Source organism: Crocodylus porosus, unplaced genomic scaffold, assembly GCF_001723895.1.
Source record: "Crocodylus porosus isolate Cpor-Errol unplaced genomic scaffold, CroPor_comp1, whole genome shotgun sequence".
Classification (NCBI taxonomy): domain Eukaryota; kingdom Metazoa; phylum Chordata; order Crocodylia; family Crocodylidae; genus Crocodylus; species Crocodylus porosus.
The window spans coordinates 46,196,034-46,215,986 of NW_017728949.1; the positions used below are offsets into that span (position 1 = coordinate 46,196,034).

A 19,953-nucleotide genomic window follows, 5' to 3' on the forward strand; every position below is an offset into this window, starting at 1 on the left:
TTGTTCCTCAAGCGTTTACTTTTAGATTGGTTGAAAAATCTCTCCAACTCAAAATGCGAGAGAAAATGCAGCTTTTTACCACACCATTATTGTTTTTCAGTGTTCAAACTGTAGACAGTGTAACGAGTTTTAGACTTGAATTTATACACGTCTTCATAGTTTCATTATCTCTAGCAACAAATTTTCATACTATGAGAAAACAAAATAACAAAATCCAAAAATCCTTTATCGAAAACGACATTTGAAATCTGTATTATGTGGTTTTTATCTGGAATCTGGTTCTTCCATGAACTTTTTGATCTGTTTTGAGAAGCTGATTAAATTTAACACACAGGAAACAGTCAGCTCCTTTCCAGTGAGAATAGCTTAACAGAGTTACAAGTAAAATATATGCAAAATATTTGCAGATACTTATAAAGCATTAAAACCCTAAAGACTAGCTTCACTAGAAAATACTCCTGCAATGTTTATTTTTTACCATACATCAGCTGTAAACTTAGATACTTTCTGCACTGAGTTTATCTATCTAAAGAATATATGATTGCAGTGGCATATGTCAAAGATATGTTACAAATTATGCACATTACACTGCACTTTATTAGAGTGATCATGGAGCCTATTATCATGGCATGTAGCAATATTTCTTCTAAATCATCAAGTAGAACATATCTCTTTATTAATATATCATTAATTTATTAGTATCATTATACATTGTTATTAAATTAATTGATTATGTTTTAATATAATGGTATCATTACCTGTACGGATTTGTGTTGGTACTGGTATTGAGCAAAGGTATTTTTTGACGAGGCAACGTCAGCTTTTTCAAATTGTTTCTTCACTCTTGCCAAACCACCAGGTACTGTACAAGCTTCTGATTCTCCTGTAGCCTAGCATGATTAATAAAATAAAGGTATCTGTTTATCTTATACAGTAAGACAAGATGATCATAAAAAATATTCTTTCATTAGGTGAGAGCAGTTATTTTAAATTTGCTACTTTTAAATGGAAATCCTGGAGAGTTTGGTTACTTATGTAGCCACCTGCAATTGGTATATTCATTGTAGATGACTACACCTTCGGTTGTGATATTCTTTCCTTTATCATTGTATATTATATTTTATATATAACCAGTCAAAGCAAAGCTTGACATACTTTTTTTTTGAATCTCTGTGGGTGCATCTGCATGTGTGCTTTACTGAAGATTAGCTCCGCAGTAAAGCATCACTGTCTACACATGTGCCAGTATTAGGGCACAGTAAATTATTTAGCTGCTGTAAGATAGCACTGTCGGAAACAGTGCTATCTTATGGTGAAGTCATTTACTGCTCAGAAATGCATATGTGGACCGTGACCAGGACTGCAGCAGTTTGAGCTGTGAACCGTGAGCCTAGACTGGCAGCAGGCTCGAGGGGACGGGGTGGAGGTGCAGCCACATGGCTCCACAGTTTTGGTACTCTTGTTCCCCAGCCAGCCCCTCCATTGCCTAATGCTGTCACCTGGAGTCCAGGGCTGACTCCCGGAGCCTGTTGCCAGCTTGGGGTTTCTCTAGACCAGCTCAGGCTGCTGCAGTCTCAGGTGCACATGCAAACACTGTGCCCGGAGTAGCCAACACTGGCACAACCTGTGCCAGAGTTTATCATGTTGTCTTAATGGCATGTATAGATGGACTCAGTAAGATAAATTTTGTTGAGACTTCTCAGTATTGTTACAATTTCTTCAATTTCATTAACTGTTCTATACCTCTAGCCAGCAGGCAGCCCCTGCATTGAAGCACCCTTGTGCCCCAGCCAGTCGGGGCAGTATCTACCTATCTATTTTACCCTGCAGCAGAATAGCAGTGCTATAGAAAGGAAGTTTGGCACCTGGGAAAAGCCTGTAGCAGCAGCGCACCTTCACCCCATGCACAGATCTGGGGGACACACACCCCTCTATGCTTGCCCAGGAGTGCACGCAGTGGCAGAAGCCACCCTTCCTCGATCCAGCTCTGTTCCACACCCCACCCCAGCTGGGCGGTGCTTGTTGGTGCCCCTTTGCTTTGGTGCCCAGGGCGGTCACCTCACTCGCCCCCCACCCCTTGCTACAGCACTGGAGAATAGTACTTGGATTTACAAGTACTATCCTGCTGCAGAGTAAATTAGTTGCAACAACAATCAACATAAAGTTTCATAGTTTCCAGGGTCGGAAGGGACCTGAGCAGAACATCCAGTCCAACCCCCTGCCATGGCAGGAAAAAGTACTGGGGTCAAATGACCCCAGCAAGGTGTTCATCTAGCCTCCTCTTAAAGACCCCCAGGGTAGGAGCCAGCACCACTTCTCTTGGAAGCTGGTTCCAGACCCTAGCTGCCCTGACTGCGAAGTAGCGCCTCCTGATATCTAACCTAAACCTACCCTCTGCCAGCTTGTGACCGTTATTCCTGGTCACTCCTGGCGGTGCTCGGGGGAACAGGGACTCCCCCAATGCCTGCTGATCCCCCCTGACTAGTTTATAACAGGCCACCAGATCCCCCCTCAGCCTTCTCTTCCGGAGGCTGAACAGGTTCAGGTCCCATAGCCTCTCCTCATAGGGCCTGCCCTGTTGTCCCCTGATCATACAAGTGACCCTCTCCATGCTGTCGACATCCCTGCTTCCTTCCTGATCTGCCATTGTGATATAGATAAAAACAAATTCAGACACAGCACTTTAAACCTAGGGGACCTGGACCTTTAGGTATTGCTGAAGAATGTGTATCACAACTTTCTGAGGAAGGGTTTTGAAAGTGACAGTAGGCTGTCTTTACGCTGCTCTGGCCCAAGATCTTCTGGTTATCAGTCCAGGCAATGCTCCAAGTAGTAGCTGGACATTGCCATTCTCAGGGCCAGTTGAGAGATGGGAGTATGGCAATCTTTCTGTAGCTTTGCTCATTTTGTGCTTCAGGTGCTAGCCTGTGTTGAGACCTGAATTTGATCTCTTGCTCAGTCAATGATTTCTTCTCTAGGTGGGGCAAATCATTCAGGGATGGTTTACACCAGGGGTGGCCAACCTGCAGTACTCATGTCACAAGTGGTATGGAAAGTATGTGTGTGTGGCACATAGAAGATCAGGGAGTGGATAAACAGCACAATGGCAGATCGGGAAGGAAGCAGAAAGCAAAGCAGCAGATCAGGCAGGAGAAGGGGATCAGCGTGGCACTTGGGAAGGATGAGTGGCTAATTTGTGAAACACTTGTCAAAAAGGTTGGCCACTTCTGGTTTATATTAGGAAGAGGTTATTTTTGTACCATGTTATAACTGGTTGAGTAAACCCTGGGTATAAAAACAGGATACACGAATTAAAGATTGTGAACTGCTCAGACATCATGGTAATGGAGGAGGCATAAAAGGGATAAAGGGATGCAAAATGACCGCAGGATCTTAGCATCTTCTCAACACTTTGCTTTCATTTTTATATTATCATATTCATGTTTAATTTTGTATTTTTGTTGTTGTCATTGCTTGCACACAATGCAAGACATTTCTAATCACATCTTTCATTCAATTTTAAATAAACCTTTTATATCTTATCATGATTATTGCTTTAATAATAAAGCTGTTATCTATATAGATACACTCTATTGCTCCTACTGATAGAATATTATCAGTTTTTATGAACATCATGCATGAGTTTATCTTAATTCTATAAAAAAAGAACACAAAACAAGTAGGAGACAGTTTCTCAGATTAATATATAAGCTAATGTTGTATTCAAAGAACTTGTTGCTTAAAAAACAGTAAATACTGTGTTTTTGCATTCATGGGTAATTTGACATTTATTTGTTCAATTTACCAATTCTTATTGCAATGAAGTAGGCTTTGTTTGTTATATGTTGATCTAAAATATTTTTCTCTAAAATATCCAGAAAATAATAGCTATGTATCACTTTTTTAACTGACTCCTGTATACTGGATTTTGTAAAAGTTCCCCCTTCAAAGCTAGACTCAGAACTACTGTAGCAACTTCAGTATAAAAGTTACACCTATTTCTGCTGTGTTTTTGTTTTGGGAACTCTGAAAGCATAACAGTAAGTTCATTCATTCAAAGTTTGCAAGTTTTGGAGATAACTGTTTTACACTGTCTGTAGATTTGAGTGTTGTGATATCACAGCTCAGCACAGTAGAGGACAAACAACCTATTTATGAATATGACTAGGTTAGAGTTTGTGGCACCCCTGCAATATGACTTGACTTCCAATTTACTCCAATTAACAAACACTATTTTCAGTGCTAACCTGACACACCATAAACAGTTGTTTTAGGTCTCTATGAGCTTAGAATAAACCACCAGCATATGTGTCACGTTAGTTTTTTTTAATATTGTCATACTTTTGGGGCCCTTTTGGTTTGGCAGTAAGATCTTTCTAAGCTTCTCAGTTAGCCAAAGGGAAACAGGAAAAGTGTAAGTAATTTTCCCTTTTCATGTGTTTTTGGTAGGAAGGAATAATTTAGGAAAAATTGAAAAAACCCTGCCCTGACTGTTAACTTATTCCTTAGCATTTTAAGGATCAAGCAAATAGATACAAACATCTAGCATGTGAAGTTAATGTGTTACAGGTCATATCCAGTAACTAGTATTTTCATCATCTGCCTATGTCCTACTGCAGGGTTTCTGAGGTTATAATAATAGTGAACAAGCCACTGAACCATACTTCATGTGCTTGCACCAACCTCACAATCCCATTGTCTTCCATTTCTTTTCTAGTCTTTATTTTACTATATATACAACACATGTGCATGCACTTGTTTTCCTGTTCCCCAGTTCTGGACTCGCTATCCATTCCTTTTCATGTGTTACACTCAGCAGAGAATCCTGGACCATATTGTGGAGTACTCTATTGAGTTAAAAAAAAGACATATGTAACTCTTTTTTGTTAAAGTAAAATTCCTTCATGTCCTTTTTAAATGGATTGTCCTTCCCTCCATATGGATGAAATGCTCCTGCTGGTGTCAAAAGCAGAAACACACTGGAATCAGTAAGAAGCTACTGTGGCAGGTCACTGTTAGTGCCTGCCACTTTAAGAGCTAAGCCAGCAGGCACTTGATTGCAGTGGTCATTTTAGATCTCTGGCTGCCTATATAAAACAGAACAGTTTGCTGCTGGCAGGCCAGGCAGTAACATCTGCAAGGCTGAATGCAACACCCTGGAGGTAAGGGCAGGAGCTGTAGGAGATGGTTTGGAGGCACCTGGTCCTGGGCATGACCTAAAACTGCACCCTGCTGGGAGTGGGTAGCCTGGTGGGGCTCCCAGTGGGGCAGGAGCCTCCAGGAAATAGCAGGCCAGTTACCACCTGAAAGGAGGATCGGGGAACCTTAATAACCCCAGCTCCCACAACCAGGTGGGTTACCCCATAGCAGGGCCAAGAAGGCGGACCTAGGTTAGAGAGTGGGCTATAGACTCTGAAGCCTGACTTAGAACACCCTTGACTGGTCAATTCTGGGGCCAGGACCATGTCAGAACCAAATTTAAGAAAGGTGCTGGCTAACACAGGGTTAAGCACAGACATGCGCAGACAAGCAAGTGGAAAATCCCCAGAGGGCTAGTAAGCATGCCCTGCACATGCCCCATGCTTGACCCCACGCTTGTCAATCAAAATGTTTCACTGAACTGACACAATGCGTGTGCCCAGTCTTGGTCCAAGCATGACATAATTAAGCTAGAAACTTCCATGGGGGAAGCCTTATGATTGGCCACCTAAATCATATTTAAGGCCAGCGAGTTTCCGCACACAGCGGAGACCAGACCCGACCTGAGTAGAGACTGCTACAGCAGAGACTGCCTCAGGAGAGCCTTTTAGAACCCTGGTTCATTTAGGCCCAGGGCTCCACTGGTCTCCCCACCACCGTCGTATCCCGGCGTATCCCTCCCTAAAAACGTTCGTCTTCGTTTTGGCCACTCGTTCACCTTGATCTGATTTACTCGTTACTACGTTCCGGCCTCGTTTCTCGATTCGTGTTCTGATCAGCTCATTTGACTCGTTCCAATTGTTTATGTTCCACGTTCCGGCTACTCATTCTACATTCATGTTACCGACTACATCGTTCACCATCTTCGTTACCGACTCGGCCTCGTTTCATCGTTTCTCGTTCATCGTTTCTCGTTCTCGTTTGTAACTAAGTCGACCTGACCTACGCTACATCACCGTCTTGTGGCGTAAGTAAGAAAAATAAACCATTCTGTTTTGAAACCACACGCTTGTCCGCCCGCTCTGACTCCTCGCCGCTAATCCCACCTGTTCATTCGTGCTCGGCCCACTGTGACACTGGGGCGCTCGGCTCCAACAGACCAGCGTGGGCAAAAGGGCCAGGGGCCCACCGTGAGGGATGCCCAAAGCTGAGGGCCTGGGGTTTCTGATTGGCCTTGGAGGTAAGGCCAGGGCCTGTGTGGCCAAAGGTCCTTGGGGGCCACACCCAAGAAGGGGAAGAGTTCAGGGATCTAGGCAGCCCAGAATGAGGGTGGAGTAGGCTGCATGATTGAAGGGATCCAGTTGGGATCTGGATTGGAGGATTCTGGAGCTCAGTGTGGGTCATGTGATGCTATATCAACTGCAGATGCCATCTGTCAGGCTTGGGCTGCAATGTAGGGAAGGAACAGAGATGAAAATAGTGCCCCTTGGCATCAGGGCAAGAAATGGGCAGCCTCCCACCTAATTAATATCATAATTATATATCATCAAGGTGTGGGAGAAAAGAAGGTGGGCAGTTGGCCCAGAAACACGTGAGTGGGCCATTGGTAGACTAGCCTTGAGGAAGCCTCCCTGTTACACTGCATACATTAGTGGACCCTTATACTTGCCTCCTATGACTGTTCATTTTTTAAAATCACTCTACCTCCTTGAAGTTGCTAGAATACACACACTCCATCATCCCTAAGTCAAGGGTGCTGCTGAATTTATTTGCAGTATTCAAGCCTGTCATTGCACTGCCCAGTTCACAAGATCCTACCATAATTATCGTGTTTTGCAAAATGTTTTGTAAAAATTACTGATCAGGTACAAAATGTCAGGTACAAAATGTTGGTATAGTATACCAGCAGCTAATTTCTCTTTTAGTAATGGATGTTAGTGATATTTAAAATGTATTGTTATATTTTCAAATAGGCATGAATTTCTATTGGGCAAATACTATATATATAATTCCTGGTAACAATATTAAATATTTTTACAAGTATGTTGGTAGCAAAAGGAGGATCAAGGAAAGTGTAGGTCCCTTACTGAATGGGAGGGAAACTTTGTGACAGAGGATGCAGGAAAGGATGAAGTGCTCAGTGCCTTCTTTGCCTCAGTCTTCACAGGCAAGGTCAGCTCCCAGACTATGGCACTGGGCAGCACAGTTTGAGAAGGAGGTGAGCAACCCTCAGTGGTGAAAGAACAGGTTAGAGAGTAGAAGAGTTGGATGTGTAGAAGTCCATGGGGCTCAATGGGATGCACCTGAGGGTGCTGAGGGAGTTGGCTGATGTGATTGCAGAGCCATTGGCCATCATCTTTAAAAACTCTTGGAGATCGGGAGAGGTCCCGGATGTTTGGAAATGGGCAAACATAGTGCCCATATTTAAGAAAGCTAAGAAGAAGGATCCAGGGAACTACAGACCAGTCAGCCTCACCTCACAAAGCAGAAAAATCATGGAGCAAATCCTCAAGGAATCCATTTCTAAGCACTTGCAGGAGGAGAAGAGTATTGAGAACAGTCAGTATAGGTTAACCACAGGAAAGTCATGCCTGACCAACCTGGTTGCCTTCTATGATGAGGTAACTGGCTCTGTGGATGTGGGGAGACTGGTGGATGTGGTGTACCTAGATTTTTAGCAAGGCTTTTGATATGGTCTCCCACAACATTCTTGTAGGCAAGGTAAGGAAATATGGGCTGAATGAATGACCTGTAAGGTGGAAAGAAAACTGGCTGAAGTATCAGGTTCAGAGAGTAGTAACCAATGGCTCAATGTCTAGTTGACAGCCAGTATCAAGTGGACTGCCCCAGGGTCCTGGGACTGGTTTTATTCAATGTCTTCACCAACGACCTGGAAGATGGCATAGAGTGTACCTTCAGCAAGTTTGCAGATGACACTAAGTTGGGGGGAGTAGTAGATATGCTGGAGGGTAGGGCTAGGATTTAGAGTGACCTAGACCAGTGGTTCATAACCTCTTATGGGCCAGGACCTATTTGTAAACACTAATGACCAGTCCCAACTCAATGTCCCTCACCCCTGACTTGCTGCCCCCTGTCCCCAGGCCCCCAGTGTGTAGGGCTAGGAGTGGGTATTTGGGGTCAGGAAGGTATGTGTGTGTGTGTGTTGGGCACCAGGGGCCCCAAGCAGACCCCTGCAACTGGAACTCTGCCAGCCTTCCAGGGAAAAGCTGTGGCTTCCCATGTTTTTCTCCTTTAAAGGAGAATCCATTTTAAAGGTCTGTTGATCCATTTTTTAAGTTTGTTTATGAACCTTTCATGTATTCTTGTGACCCACTTCTGGGTTGCGACCCACAGGTTGAGAAAAGTGGACCTAGATAAATTGGAGGATTGGGCCAAAATTAATCTCATGGCGTTCAATAAGGAGAAGTGCAAAGTCCTGCACTTAGGATGGAACAAGCCTCTGCACCAGTACAGGCTGTGGGCTGACTGGCTGGGCAGGAGCTCTGCAGAAAAGGACTTGCGGGTTACAGTGGACAATAACTGAATATGAGCCAACAGTGTGCCCTTGTTGCCAAGAAGGTAATGGCATACTGGGCTGCATTGGTAGGTGTGTTCCTGGTAGGTCAAGTTAAGTGATTATTCCCTGCTATTCAGCACTGGTGAGGACACATCTGGAGTACTGTGTTCAGTTTTGCCTCCCCCCCACTACAGAAGAGATGTGGAAAAATTGGAGAGTCTAATAGAGGGCAACAAAAATGGTGAGGAGGCTGGGGTACATGATTTCTGAGGGAACCGGGCTCCTCAAAAGAGGAGACTGAGAGGGGACTTAATAGCAGCCTTCAACTACCTGATGGGGGGTTTGAAAGAGGATGGAGCTAGACTGTTCTCAGTGGTGACAGATGACAGAACAAGGAGCAACGGCCTCAAGTTGCAGCGAGGAAGATCTAGGTTAGATCAGGGGCAGCCAATTATTTCAGGTGGAGGGCCACTTACTGAGTTTTGAAAAGCCATTGAGGGCTGCATGATAGGCAGCCAGGAGAAGGTAGATATTAATTTTCTAATTTTTTTTAGGGGCCCTGAGGGCTGGATAGAATGGCCTGGAAGGCTGCATTTGGCCCGTGGGCCACATTTTGCCCACCCCTGAGGAAAAATTTTCTCACTAGAAGGGTAGTAAAACACTGGAATAGGTTACCCAGCGAGGCAGTAGAAGCTCCATCCTTGGGGGTTTTCAAAACCTGGCTAGACAAAGCTTTGGCTGAGATGATCAAGGTGGGGATGTTCCTACTTTGAGCCAGGAGTTGGACTAGATGACTTTGTGAGGTTCCTTCCACCACTAACTTTCTATGATTCTATAATTTCTGTAAAGTAATAAAGCTATTGATTAGATATGCACACATAATAAATCAGAATTAAAGTTGTCAGGGTGTTTTTATTTCTGTATAATACCGGATTGCTTGTGCTGATAAACTGACTATAAAACTATATAATTTATTTTTCCAGCATATGAGAGTGCTAGTGTTGTTTATATCACAGTAATTCCAAATTCTTTAGCTTGAGCATCTAGCAAGGACTGAAATAAATACAATATTCTTCTCGACAGAATTTTATTTGCTGGCTATAAAACTTGGTAAAGAAACCTGTACTTTTAAAATAATAATTGGTTTATCAGTATGGCAATATTGCCAATTTCTCCCATTTCTATGTTGAGTAAGCTACTTCTAATAGATTTAGTGAACGCAAGAGTAGAAAGAAAGAAACATTTGCTGACAATTAAGTAAAATGAGCCTTCCAAAGACCAGTAATATGGTATGGAAACTCTCATTAGTACAAGCCTGAACAAAATTGGAAAATTGGCTATGTAGACATGGTAATTCAAGTTTTTAGTTCTATTCTACATCACAAAAGCATGGACAAGTCAGTGGGGTCTGTATGAGTAAGTAAGCAAAATAAGACACCATGGAACAAGAAATGGCAAACTGTGAAGATAACTATGATGCTAAATAAAAGATAGTATCTTACATTAATAGCAGAGCTGCTCGTCTCTACCTTGGAGACAGCTGCTTGATACAAAGCCATTCTTTCCTTCAGTGGGACAGTATCCTGGAAATCCAATGGTTCAGTATCACTCTGGTTACTATCTTCTGGAAATCCACTTACTGGCTTGTGGTAACCAATGATAGCTAAAATCAAACATAATGTTTTATGAGTTAAGGTTTATTTCTTAAAATTAAATAGATTCATTTTTGAAACATGGATGGAAAGACACATTAAATGACTAGACAGAGTGCAGGAGTTAACAGTTACCCAGTTTTTATAGGGAACTCCATATTTATTTTATCTTATAATGTATGAAATGCAGAAAATAATGAAGTTAAACTTTATATCATGCCCAAAGTGCCTAGCCTTTTTCACAATGAAGTCAATAGGAGTCTCAATGAAAATAGGATCTGATCCAAAGAAACACTGATAATTACTGAAACAAGAATATTTCAATTTTTTTGAAAAATAGTTTTCAGGAAGAAGCACTGTACATTTGCCTTGCAATTAAAGAAAATAAATATAGCCATCAGACAGCTTGCATATATATACTATAAGGAAAATTGCTTTAAATTCTCTACACAACAAATTATACAGGACACATTTTATGTAATCAATGTAGTACAAGGGAAAGACAAAATTTAAAAGCAGAATTGGCTGTCTCCATTTTATTCATTTATTGAAATTATTTTGCTTGTGCTAGAAAGCTAAAACCTTATTGATAATTCATTCTTTTGACCTCACTTATAATAAATGGAAAGCCAAGCTAGTATTCAGAAGTTAAGCATCCCAGAAGCTTTGTTTAAACTCTATTCTTGCAAAGCTTATTATAAAATGCAATGTATATATTCCCGTTTTTTCGATTTTTTTTTTTTACCCTGCAAGCTAAGTCAGCAGGAAGGAGGGAAAGTTGTATCTCAAAGAGCCACAGTTACTGTAGGACAAATTCACAGTGCTTCTCAACTCTTTAAATGCAAGATACCCCTTGATAAGTACCCCTCAGAAAATGCCAGCTCTTAGTTTTCACACATTTTTGAGTGCAGAACAATAACAGAGCAATTCTTCTGTTGCATGAAACTTAGACCACAACAGGTCAGAATGGAATTGACACTATGGATTCCTATTTGAAATCTCTGGATTTATCTTGTGAATTGTGTTTGCACACCTAACAGTGCTAACACTGTGTTGTATTTCACAGAACACTTGGGAGGATCTCAAGGCAGCCTAGAGCCTTGAATTAAGAGTTCTTTCTCCTTCAGGTATGTCAGTGTGGATTTTACTAGGGCTGACAGGCAAGTGGTATCCTCTTGGATGATGGGAGTGAGGAGTTTCAGCTCTGTTACAATCCAATTCATTTACTACTGTCCTGATATTTTCCATACAACTTGGCTGGCAAGTTTTAGAGATTCTGCTGGTTACCTATGGACCAGGAAGATATTGATCTTGCCACTGACATAAGCAGAGATGTTCTAAGAGATTACCATAGGAGAGAGAGTGAAGATGACTAGCAGAATTCATTCCAGACATGCTGCATAAGTTCACAGTGGTCAAGTATGTAGTAAATCAAAGGTAGTCTTGAGGACTTTGGAAAGTTTGAAGTTTAACCTGAGCTAAGACTGGCAGATCTGAAACTCGCCATGTTCTGACTGCCACATGTAGTAAAAAGGAACTGATGAAGAAAGTCAGCCCCTTGCTTCTGCCCTTCTATTAAAGCATGAGGAAGCACAAACGACTTACCTGGCAGGGAGACACCATGATCTGGAAGGTGGTTTTCCCAGGGTAATTGTCTCTGATATGTCCTCCATAGGAGGTCTATATTGAACAGATTCTTTTTGATATTGGTTGGTGGACCTGGAGCGTGCTCCATCCACTCCATGCATTGACCTGGTATTGCAGTGCTTCCAGGACCGGTGCAAAAAAACAGAGGAAAAAAACAAAACAAAACCATACCATATGACCATGGCAGAACCTGCAAGAGTTCTGCTATAGCTCAAAGAATTGTAATGTGGATGTGCATTGCAACTACATTGGATATAGAACTCTGAAAAGAATATGGGGTTTGTCTCACTTTATCCTTTACATATGGAATGAAGTATTTTGCAGTTGGTGAAAGGTATGATGACATGCTAGAGATATAGTACTGATCTTTTTGTCTCTTAGGTTTGTTCAGAGCGAAATACCTCCCTTTTTCCGTTAGTCATCTAAGTTCCCCTGAGGATGGTAGAATCCTCAGGGCAGTCCTACTGTCCTCAAATTATGGCTGATATAGATAGCTATGTAGTAGGAGTTCAATGCACACTGTCTGTTAATAGGGTATTTATTCCATGCTGGCCGCATCTACATGAGATGCTTACTGCACAGTAGTCTAAAAACACTGCACAGTGGCATGCCAGTAAAAAAAACTGTGCTAATAAGCTGCTGTATGTTACTAGGCTACTGCGCAGTAACTGTCATAAAAAACTCCGCCCATGCTACTGCACAGTAAATGTAGTTATTGCACGCTCAGCTAGTACTTCATTAAGGAAGTACTAAACTAAATGTGCACTAACTACAGCACATTAATGAACATGTAGATGTGCCCACTAAGTCTGAAAAGGGCAGGAGGAAGTCTTGAGAGGCAACTAGATGAAAATCTCATTGAGACTTTCTTGATCACAGAGAAGTTATATTAGGCTGTTATGTTCAGCCACCAGCTATATCACATTTCCCCAGAACAAAGGCAGTCCATCTGTATTTAACATTTTTTTATTTCGATTTTTCATTGGACTCACTGGGCCCTACAGGCTAGATCTAGATAACAGGGCTGTGAGCAGTGGCAGCATTAATTCCCACAGCTGCTGGAGCTGCGGTTTCAGGATGGCGCCAGAACCTAGGGAATTAATGTCATTGTCCCTGCCCACCCCCCACTTTTCCCTTGCCATCAATTTTAGTTGCCTGGGGTGACTAAAAATCTCAATTTTGGCAGCAGGTAAGGGACGGGAGAGATAAGCAGTGTTAGCACCCTGGGTGGTGGATCAGCACCGAAACAGCAAGGTTTAATACCACCATCACAAGGACTCTGGCAGTTGACAAGATATGTGAACTGAAGCAGCACAAGTTAGCTGGATGACTAACTTTTGTGTGCCAGCTCCAGCCCATAGGCTACATGTTTGCCACTGCCAATTTAAAGAATGTCTTTGTTAATGCATTTTACTTGTGGGATATTGACCTGTATCTGATGTGGTAGCCATTGCTACCTTTTTTGTATATTCAATATATTAGCAATTTAACCGGTTGACATATGGAGACAAATGTTTGGCAGTTTCTCTTCAATTTTATTAGGTACATACCATGGCTTTAGTATCTGACAGATTTCCACTGCCAACTAATGCATATTGCCTGGGAAGCTCCAATGTTAAAATCTAAATTCCAGCATGTTGATTAAACTGCTTGAGATCACATAGTGCTTTGTTGCCATTTGTGGCTGTGACCCTAGTATAACCTAATATATATGAAATAAGAGGAATGTTTATTTCATTTCCCTGGCACTTTTAAAGAAATATTATACTTCTCACTGCAAAATAATTGCATTCTTAGTCTGGAGATTGTCCAGTCACACTGGAAAATGAAATGTAGAGAACAACATATTACATTCAAGAGCAAGATCTAGTGCATGTATCTTTTTATTAGTTTTAATTCCACATTTTCCATTATAAATAAAACTGCTTTTTGAGAGTCTCTACATATTAACAATGAGTCATTTTATTAATAAATTAGCTTGTTAACATGCCAGGGGAAAATGGCCTTTATGCTAACCAGCACAATAAAATCCAGATATTTTAATTAGTTTGAAAATTATACTTTAAAAAACTTTACATTAGCCTTTGGAAATTTCTTGATTGTGTTTTTGGGACCTCCAAATCTCATCAGGTTGGACAGGTCAACTTTTACCATTAGTTACATCAGTGGGACTGCATGTGTGACTATTAGGAGAGATTCTGCCCGTGCGAGTTTAAGATAATGTTTAAACCAAAATACTTAAAACTAAATAGTCTCTAAGCTTGTGAAAGTTTCCAGACTAAATGTAAGTGAAATTGATGGTTAAATGAGCTTAATGAATCAAATCACTTAAAAAAATCTTTGTAATTTTTGTTTATTTGTTAAAAAAGAAGAAATGTTTGAAACCCAGATGCAGTATCTTGATCTCATTTTTACATAGTGCAACTGTAATATAATAACAGTTCTTTAGCTAGAAAATAAAATGTAAATAGGTTGTGTGAAAAAAAAAAAAGTTTTGTTTTTGCCATGCAGCTCAGGTGCTGTATGTCAGGTAGAGACAGATAATATGATTAATGGAAGTGAGATTTGCATTCACAATTAATTTTGAAAATGTAGCAAAAACAGTAGCATGGAAACTGCAGAAAGGAGGCTACATTAAACATCAAGAGACAGTGTATACACAAAGGACAGGGGACTAGTATGAAACATCTCTGTGCCGTTTAGTATGCTCAGATCCTTCCCTGCCCGTATTTCCATTTTATGACATAATCTGATGTGCTGTTCATTTATGGGATCTTTTTCTGTGTGAATGTGATAACAGTTTTGCCCTTTTCTAAATATAACCCATGGAATAATAAAATCAATATGCCAGTCACTCAGATAATTCAGAGATTAGAACTATGTAGTTGTTATCTTTGCCCCTTTTTCATCTCGCTTATTTCCTGTTAATAGGCACAATCCTAAATTGTTGCAATGGAACAACTCCTGTAAAGGAAAATATGTACTTGTTTTTCTACTCTTCAGAAAGATACAATACTGCTGGGGCAACAGCTGTTGAATCTACAGAAAGAACAGCCCTACAAATGTAATCCATCAGTAATTTACAGAGGACAGAAAGTCCTCTTTGTGACAAAAAGTTCTGCTGTAGCTTTTTAGTATGTGCAAGAATGCTGTATATTCCCTTACCTGTTAAAAGAGGAGAGATTGTATATTGAAAAAAATGTACATATTTGAATATTATATTGTGTTTGGTACACAATACAAAACATGTCTACTTCTGAGTGAACTCCTTCCCCCCCCAAAAAAATCTCCAGCAGAGGGAGTCTTCCTATAACTGTCAGAGCAATACCTTGTTTTTAATGGTCCATAAGGTCATTTTACATTCTGTTGCATTTTTAAGGAGTCCTTTAACTTAATAAGAGTGATCTGCATTCTTATCCAGTTATTAAGGAGAGAGCAGTACCTCCAAGATACTCTTCTGAGTATTATTTAATATTGGCAGTGGAACATGTGAAAAAATATCCCTGAGGTACACAGTTACACAAAGCCCACAGAAGGCAGTGCACCACCTGGAAAATGTTATTCATTTAATTTGTTTATTTCTGTATGCTTATTCAAGGCCTGTTTTATTTCTCTGCCAGTGTTGTAATAATTTTGTATGTTAAAATGTGTGAGAGGAAGGCAGGGGTAATGCACACAAATATATAATTGATACACAGTACAAAACAAAGATAGCATGCTCAGAGAGCAGAGGAGCTGCTGTAGTACATGAGAAGAAATGCATCTGTAACAGGAATGTCTGAACATTCAGCACAGTAAACATTTCTAAAAATTAAACAACAAGTATTAACCTAAAACATTATTTGGTTCAGTGTTATGCTCTGAAGAGTCAGGGTCTGGTGGCTGGCCCCCTACAGGGAAGAAACGTGTAACAGGCAGGTTCTTCACTTGAACATTTCTGTTAGTTTTCGTCCAACATTCAGCACTGAGGACTCTCAGCAAGGCTCTTGATAAATGATACTCAACTTTTTGGATCCATGGCCTTGAGGCACCCCTCCATAATTTTTGTGAATTGACCAGCATCCAGTTTAATAAAATAATATATATTAAAGTGATTATTTCCTTGCAGATAGGCCAGGCAATGAGGGTTTGGGATTAGCCAGGCAAGGACAAGCCTGAGTCTGTGCTTATCTGCTTATCTGCTCATACCTTGCTTAGCTCCTCACTTCCCTGGGCAGTAGCCACCATTCAGAGGATCTCACCGCACCTCAGAGTGCCCTGACACTATTTGAGAAACACTGCTCTAAATAGTATTAAAGGCCACAGGCTAAATCCTGAAGACTTCACTCGGTATGAATTTAAGCAAAACCTGTGTTAAAGTCAGTGGCAGTTTTGCTGTTATAAGGACTTCAGAATTGGGCCTAATGTTCTTAAGCAAGGCTAATTATTTTTTATATATATAGTCTGCCTAAAAAGAAAGCAGATAGGAAATGACTTTGCATCTCCTCTTAGTATCAGATTAAATAAACAAGAGGCATAAAATAAAATATTAATACACATGTAGCATTTTACAATGTCAATGTCCTGTACAAACACTAATCTAGCTAATAATATCTAGCTCTAAAATACCATGTTGTGTTAGCTAAAACAATAAATTTATTGCTTTCACAATGCAAAACGTTTTATTAGCTGCATGGACTATCACAATCAGTTAACACATCTGGCTTTAGGGGTGTGCTTAGTAGCCGTGTTGGTCTGAGACAGGAAGACATACAAAAAAGCTAGAACTCCTGGTTCCAAAATGATACCTTTTATTAGACCAAATGGGAAATTTGGTCTAATAAGAGGTATCATTTTGGAACCAGGAGTTCTAGTTTTTTGTATCACATCTGTCTTTCAAATTCAAACACTACTAACTGTGTTCATTAATTCTACTGCTTCATCTTTTATCTCATCTTCATATTTTGTATTACAGCTTTACTGGCTGATTTACATTATGAGCAATTTTATGAAAAGAAATTTAGCCTTGTAAAACATCTGAGTATCTTTTCCAGAATTTGGCTTTGTACTGATTTCCATTATTCACAGGGAGAACTCCATAAAATCAGTACTCATGTTTGCTAGGTCTTGCCTACTTTTCAAGGAATGATAGGCTCTCATTGTTCTTGGTTGCTACACAAATAGATGTGCAGTGAGAGGTGTCACTTCAGTATTCCACACACATTTGCAATATGAAGTAGAATTTTGTTCAAAATGTATTTTGAGTTGACGCGTGAAGTTAATACAGTCTCCTTCCTCTATTACAGCAGTGTCTGGAACAGAGAATGTAGAGGCACCAGTTCAGAGCCTCTCATAAATAGCAGCACTGACTTATTACTAGGGTGACCATACATCCTAGATTTTGGAGGCCAGACCCAGCCAGCCAGTAAAAGTTCAAATGAGCATGTCAGGCAGGGCATGGGATGGGGAGGAAGAGCAGCAGGAGCTGTGAAATAAAAAGCCCTAGCAGACAGCAGAATTGCCCTAGTAGGTTAAAGTCTTGATTAGTGGAATGACCATTAAAAAAGGCATTATTAACATCTGTGATGAAAACAATGGGTCAGTAATGGGCCACTGACTCCTTATCTGCCTGAACAATAATACTAATGGTGCCCTGTCCCCACCTCTGTCTGCGGGTGGAAGGGGGGAGGGCACGGATTTTACATTGTCCCGTATGGTCACCCTACATATTACCATTGAGAAGACTTACTTTTCCTATGCCGTGATTACAATAAGGGAATTGCATACATCCAGCAAGTTGTCTTAAATGACCCTTGTAACTGTTTGCCTTGGTGCTGTAGACAGAGAAGAAGTTGTTGTAAATGCTGCTACCACCTGTACATGTTTAAAATAGATTTGCTACAATCACAAATCCTGAAATTCTACTTGTTCAGCAAGGAGTTTTCTGCAAATCACAGAAAACTTGATTGAGTCTTTGCAAACAGTACACCCTTTTCCTTTAGAAGACGGGGAATTTTAAGTATTCAGGCACACATCTTTTTAGCAAAGACTGGGATTTAGTGTATTATCCTTCTTATTTGAAAGAATTATTATCAGAACATGTCAATTTCTGTTTCTCTTTTCCCTGTTCCTTGGGTAAGGCTGTGTAAGTTCACTTCCAACTTGGTAATACTGCAAATTATCATCATCTTTAATTTATAATAGGTATGTTTATAAATAAAGTGTTTCTCCACTTAAGAAGAAACAATATATGTTGAGTGTGATTCAAGGAGGTGCTAGAAATGAGCTTAGTGCTTTGCATCCCTGTCATTATCAGGTTGACCAAAATATTACTGCTTCTGAAGCATACTGCACTAATAATTTTAAAAAAGAGTTGAAGTCATTATCATAGTGATCAACCTAAAATTAAGGAAAGGCTAACAGTGAAGGCAATGTAATAGTCCTTTCTGGCTGAGAATACAGAAGACAGTCTTCTCTTTTCTTATAATCAGCTAATTTTATCTAGGGTTTATCTAGCTTTCTTAAAGTTGGTCTTCCTTTTCTTTTGCTCCTTTATAATTTAATCCTGCAAGAGTAACACAATCAGACAAGGGAACTACAGGGAAAGGATTTGTGCTTGTTGATGCACTCACATTACAGATAGAGATGGGACAGACTGAAATATTCAACCCCTGGGTAATCTAACCTAATAGGTACCCAGACATAATACCTTAAAATTCAATACAAAGTGAGCGATAAAGACAAGGAGGTAAAATGGGAAGAGAGAAAGAGAGATAGTGAGTCTGTTTTTTACTAGCTAGCGAAAAGTTAGCAGGTTGTTTATATATTCTTAGGCTGGTCACATCCTGTCTTACTCATTGTGAGCATACCAAAAGCCTCCAAAGAATACCACATTAGCAGGTGAAAATTAAAACTGCAAAATTGTCACTATGCTGTGTCACAACATTTTTAGCTTTTTCACCTTTTAAGGCTTTAACGGAAATGATACTCCTCTACTTAGATATCCCTATGAGTACAGATAGCTGCACTTAAGACCTTTAAAACATACTTTATGCATTTAGTTATGCTTTTTTATCAGTTTTTGAGCAGAATTATCCATTGATTTCAATTTATATCAGAATTCCTAACATCTATGAACTGTCTGGGATAGTTGTGTCCCCTACTACCATAGTTTAAGAATATCTCAACAATTTTCATATGCTTATTTTCAATATACCCCTGTGAGGTATACTGAATCCAATTTTATAGCCAAGGAATTGTGGCAGGGAGAAACTACTGGACTTAAGCAGTGATGCTGAACCTATAGGCTAGGTACAGACATTCAAAAAGTCTGAGGTGGAATCAGTCTAAGTTATATGGTTTTCTGTAAGCAGCATGTCCCTTAATTTCTAGGCAAAGGCCCTAACCACAGGGCAATTTTTCCTCTCAAGATTACCATCACCACCCCCCGGCCTGCCCTATCTATATCTATTGTGGTGGAGTACCATTGGGATGCTCGCCACTTAGCGGGCTATTGCAGACTACAGAGGAGCCCACATAGTGAGCAGCTGGGTAATACCCTCACCCCATGGAAGCCATTTTAAGGGGGGAGGTATGTGGCAGAGCACTTTCACTGCCCATCACTTTAAGGGCTGGGAGCAGACAGCTGGCAGCCCTGATGAGGTGGTCATTTTAGAGTCTGGCTCTCAGGGCTGAGGCAGCAGTTTGCTGCAAGCAGCTGAAGGAGCAACAACACCCGGCTGAGCTTCTGCTCACAGAACACCATTGTGGTAAGGGAGGAACTATGGGGATGGTGGGAGGTTCCTACAGACCCAATTGGGTCCTGAGCCCCAGGGAGAAGGCTGAGGCCTAGAAAGAGCAAGGCCCAGCCTAGCAAGAGGCTAACAGCTTGTAAGCCTATGAAGGGGACAGGCAAGCCCTGGAGTAGATCTGGCAATGGTGAAGCCAGAGGCTCAGGCGAGCCCAGTTGAACTAGGCCTCATGCAGACTTGCTGGGGGCACAAGGTGAGCCTAGATTAG

The 19,953-nt window shown here is 40.9% G+C and overlaps 1 protein-coding gene across 1 annotated transcript in view; it reads right to left on the reverse strand.

The window, feature by feature from the left end:
* XIRP2 (xin actin binding repeat containing 2) overlaps positions 1 to 19,953 on the reverse strand; it is a gene marked incomplete at its 5' end in the record, with an annotated part of 202,383 nt that overhangs the window by 42,275 nt on the left and 140,155 nt on the right. The window contains 2 exons of the mRNA XM_019553542.1: positions 759 to 890; positions 10,159 to 10,319. Of these exons, the coding sequence (XP_019409087.1) occupies positions 759 to 890; positions 10,159 to 10,319 (293 nt within the window). The remainder of the gene's footprint in view (positions 1 to 758; positions 891 to 10,158; positions 10,320 to 19,953) is intronic.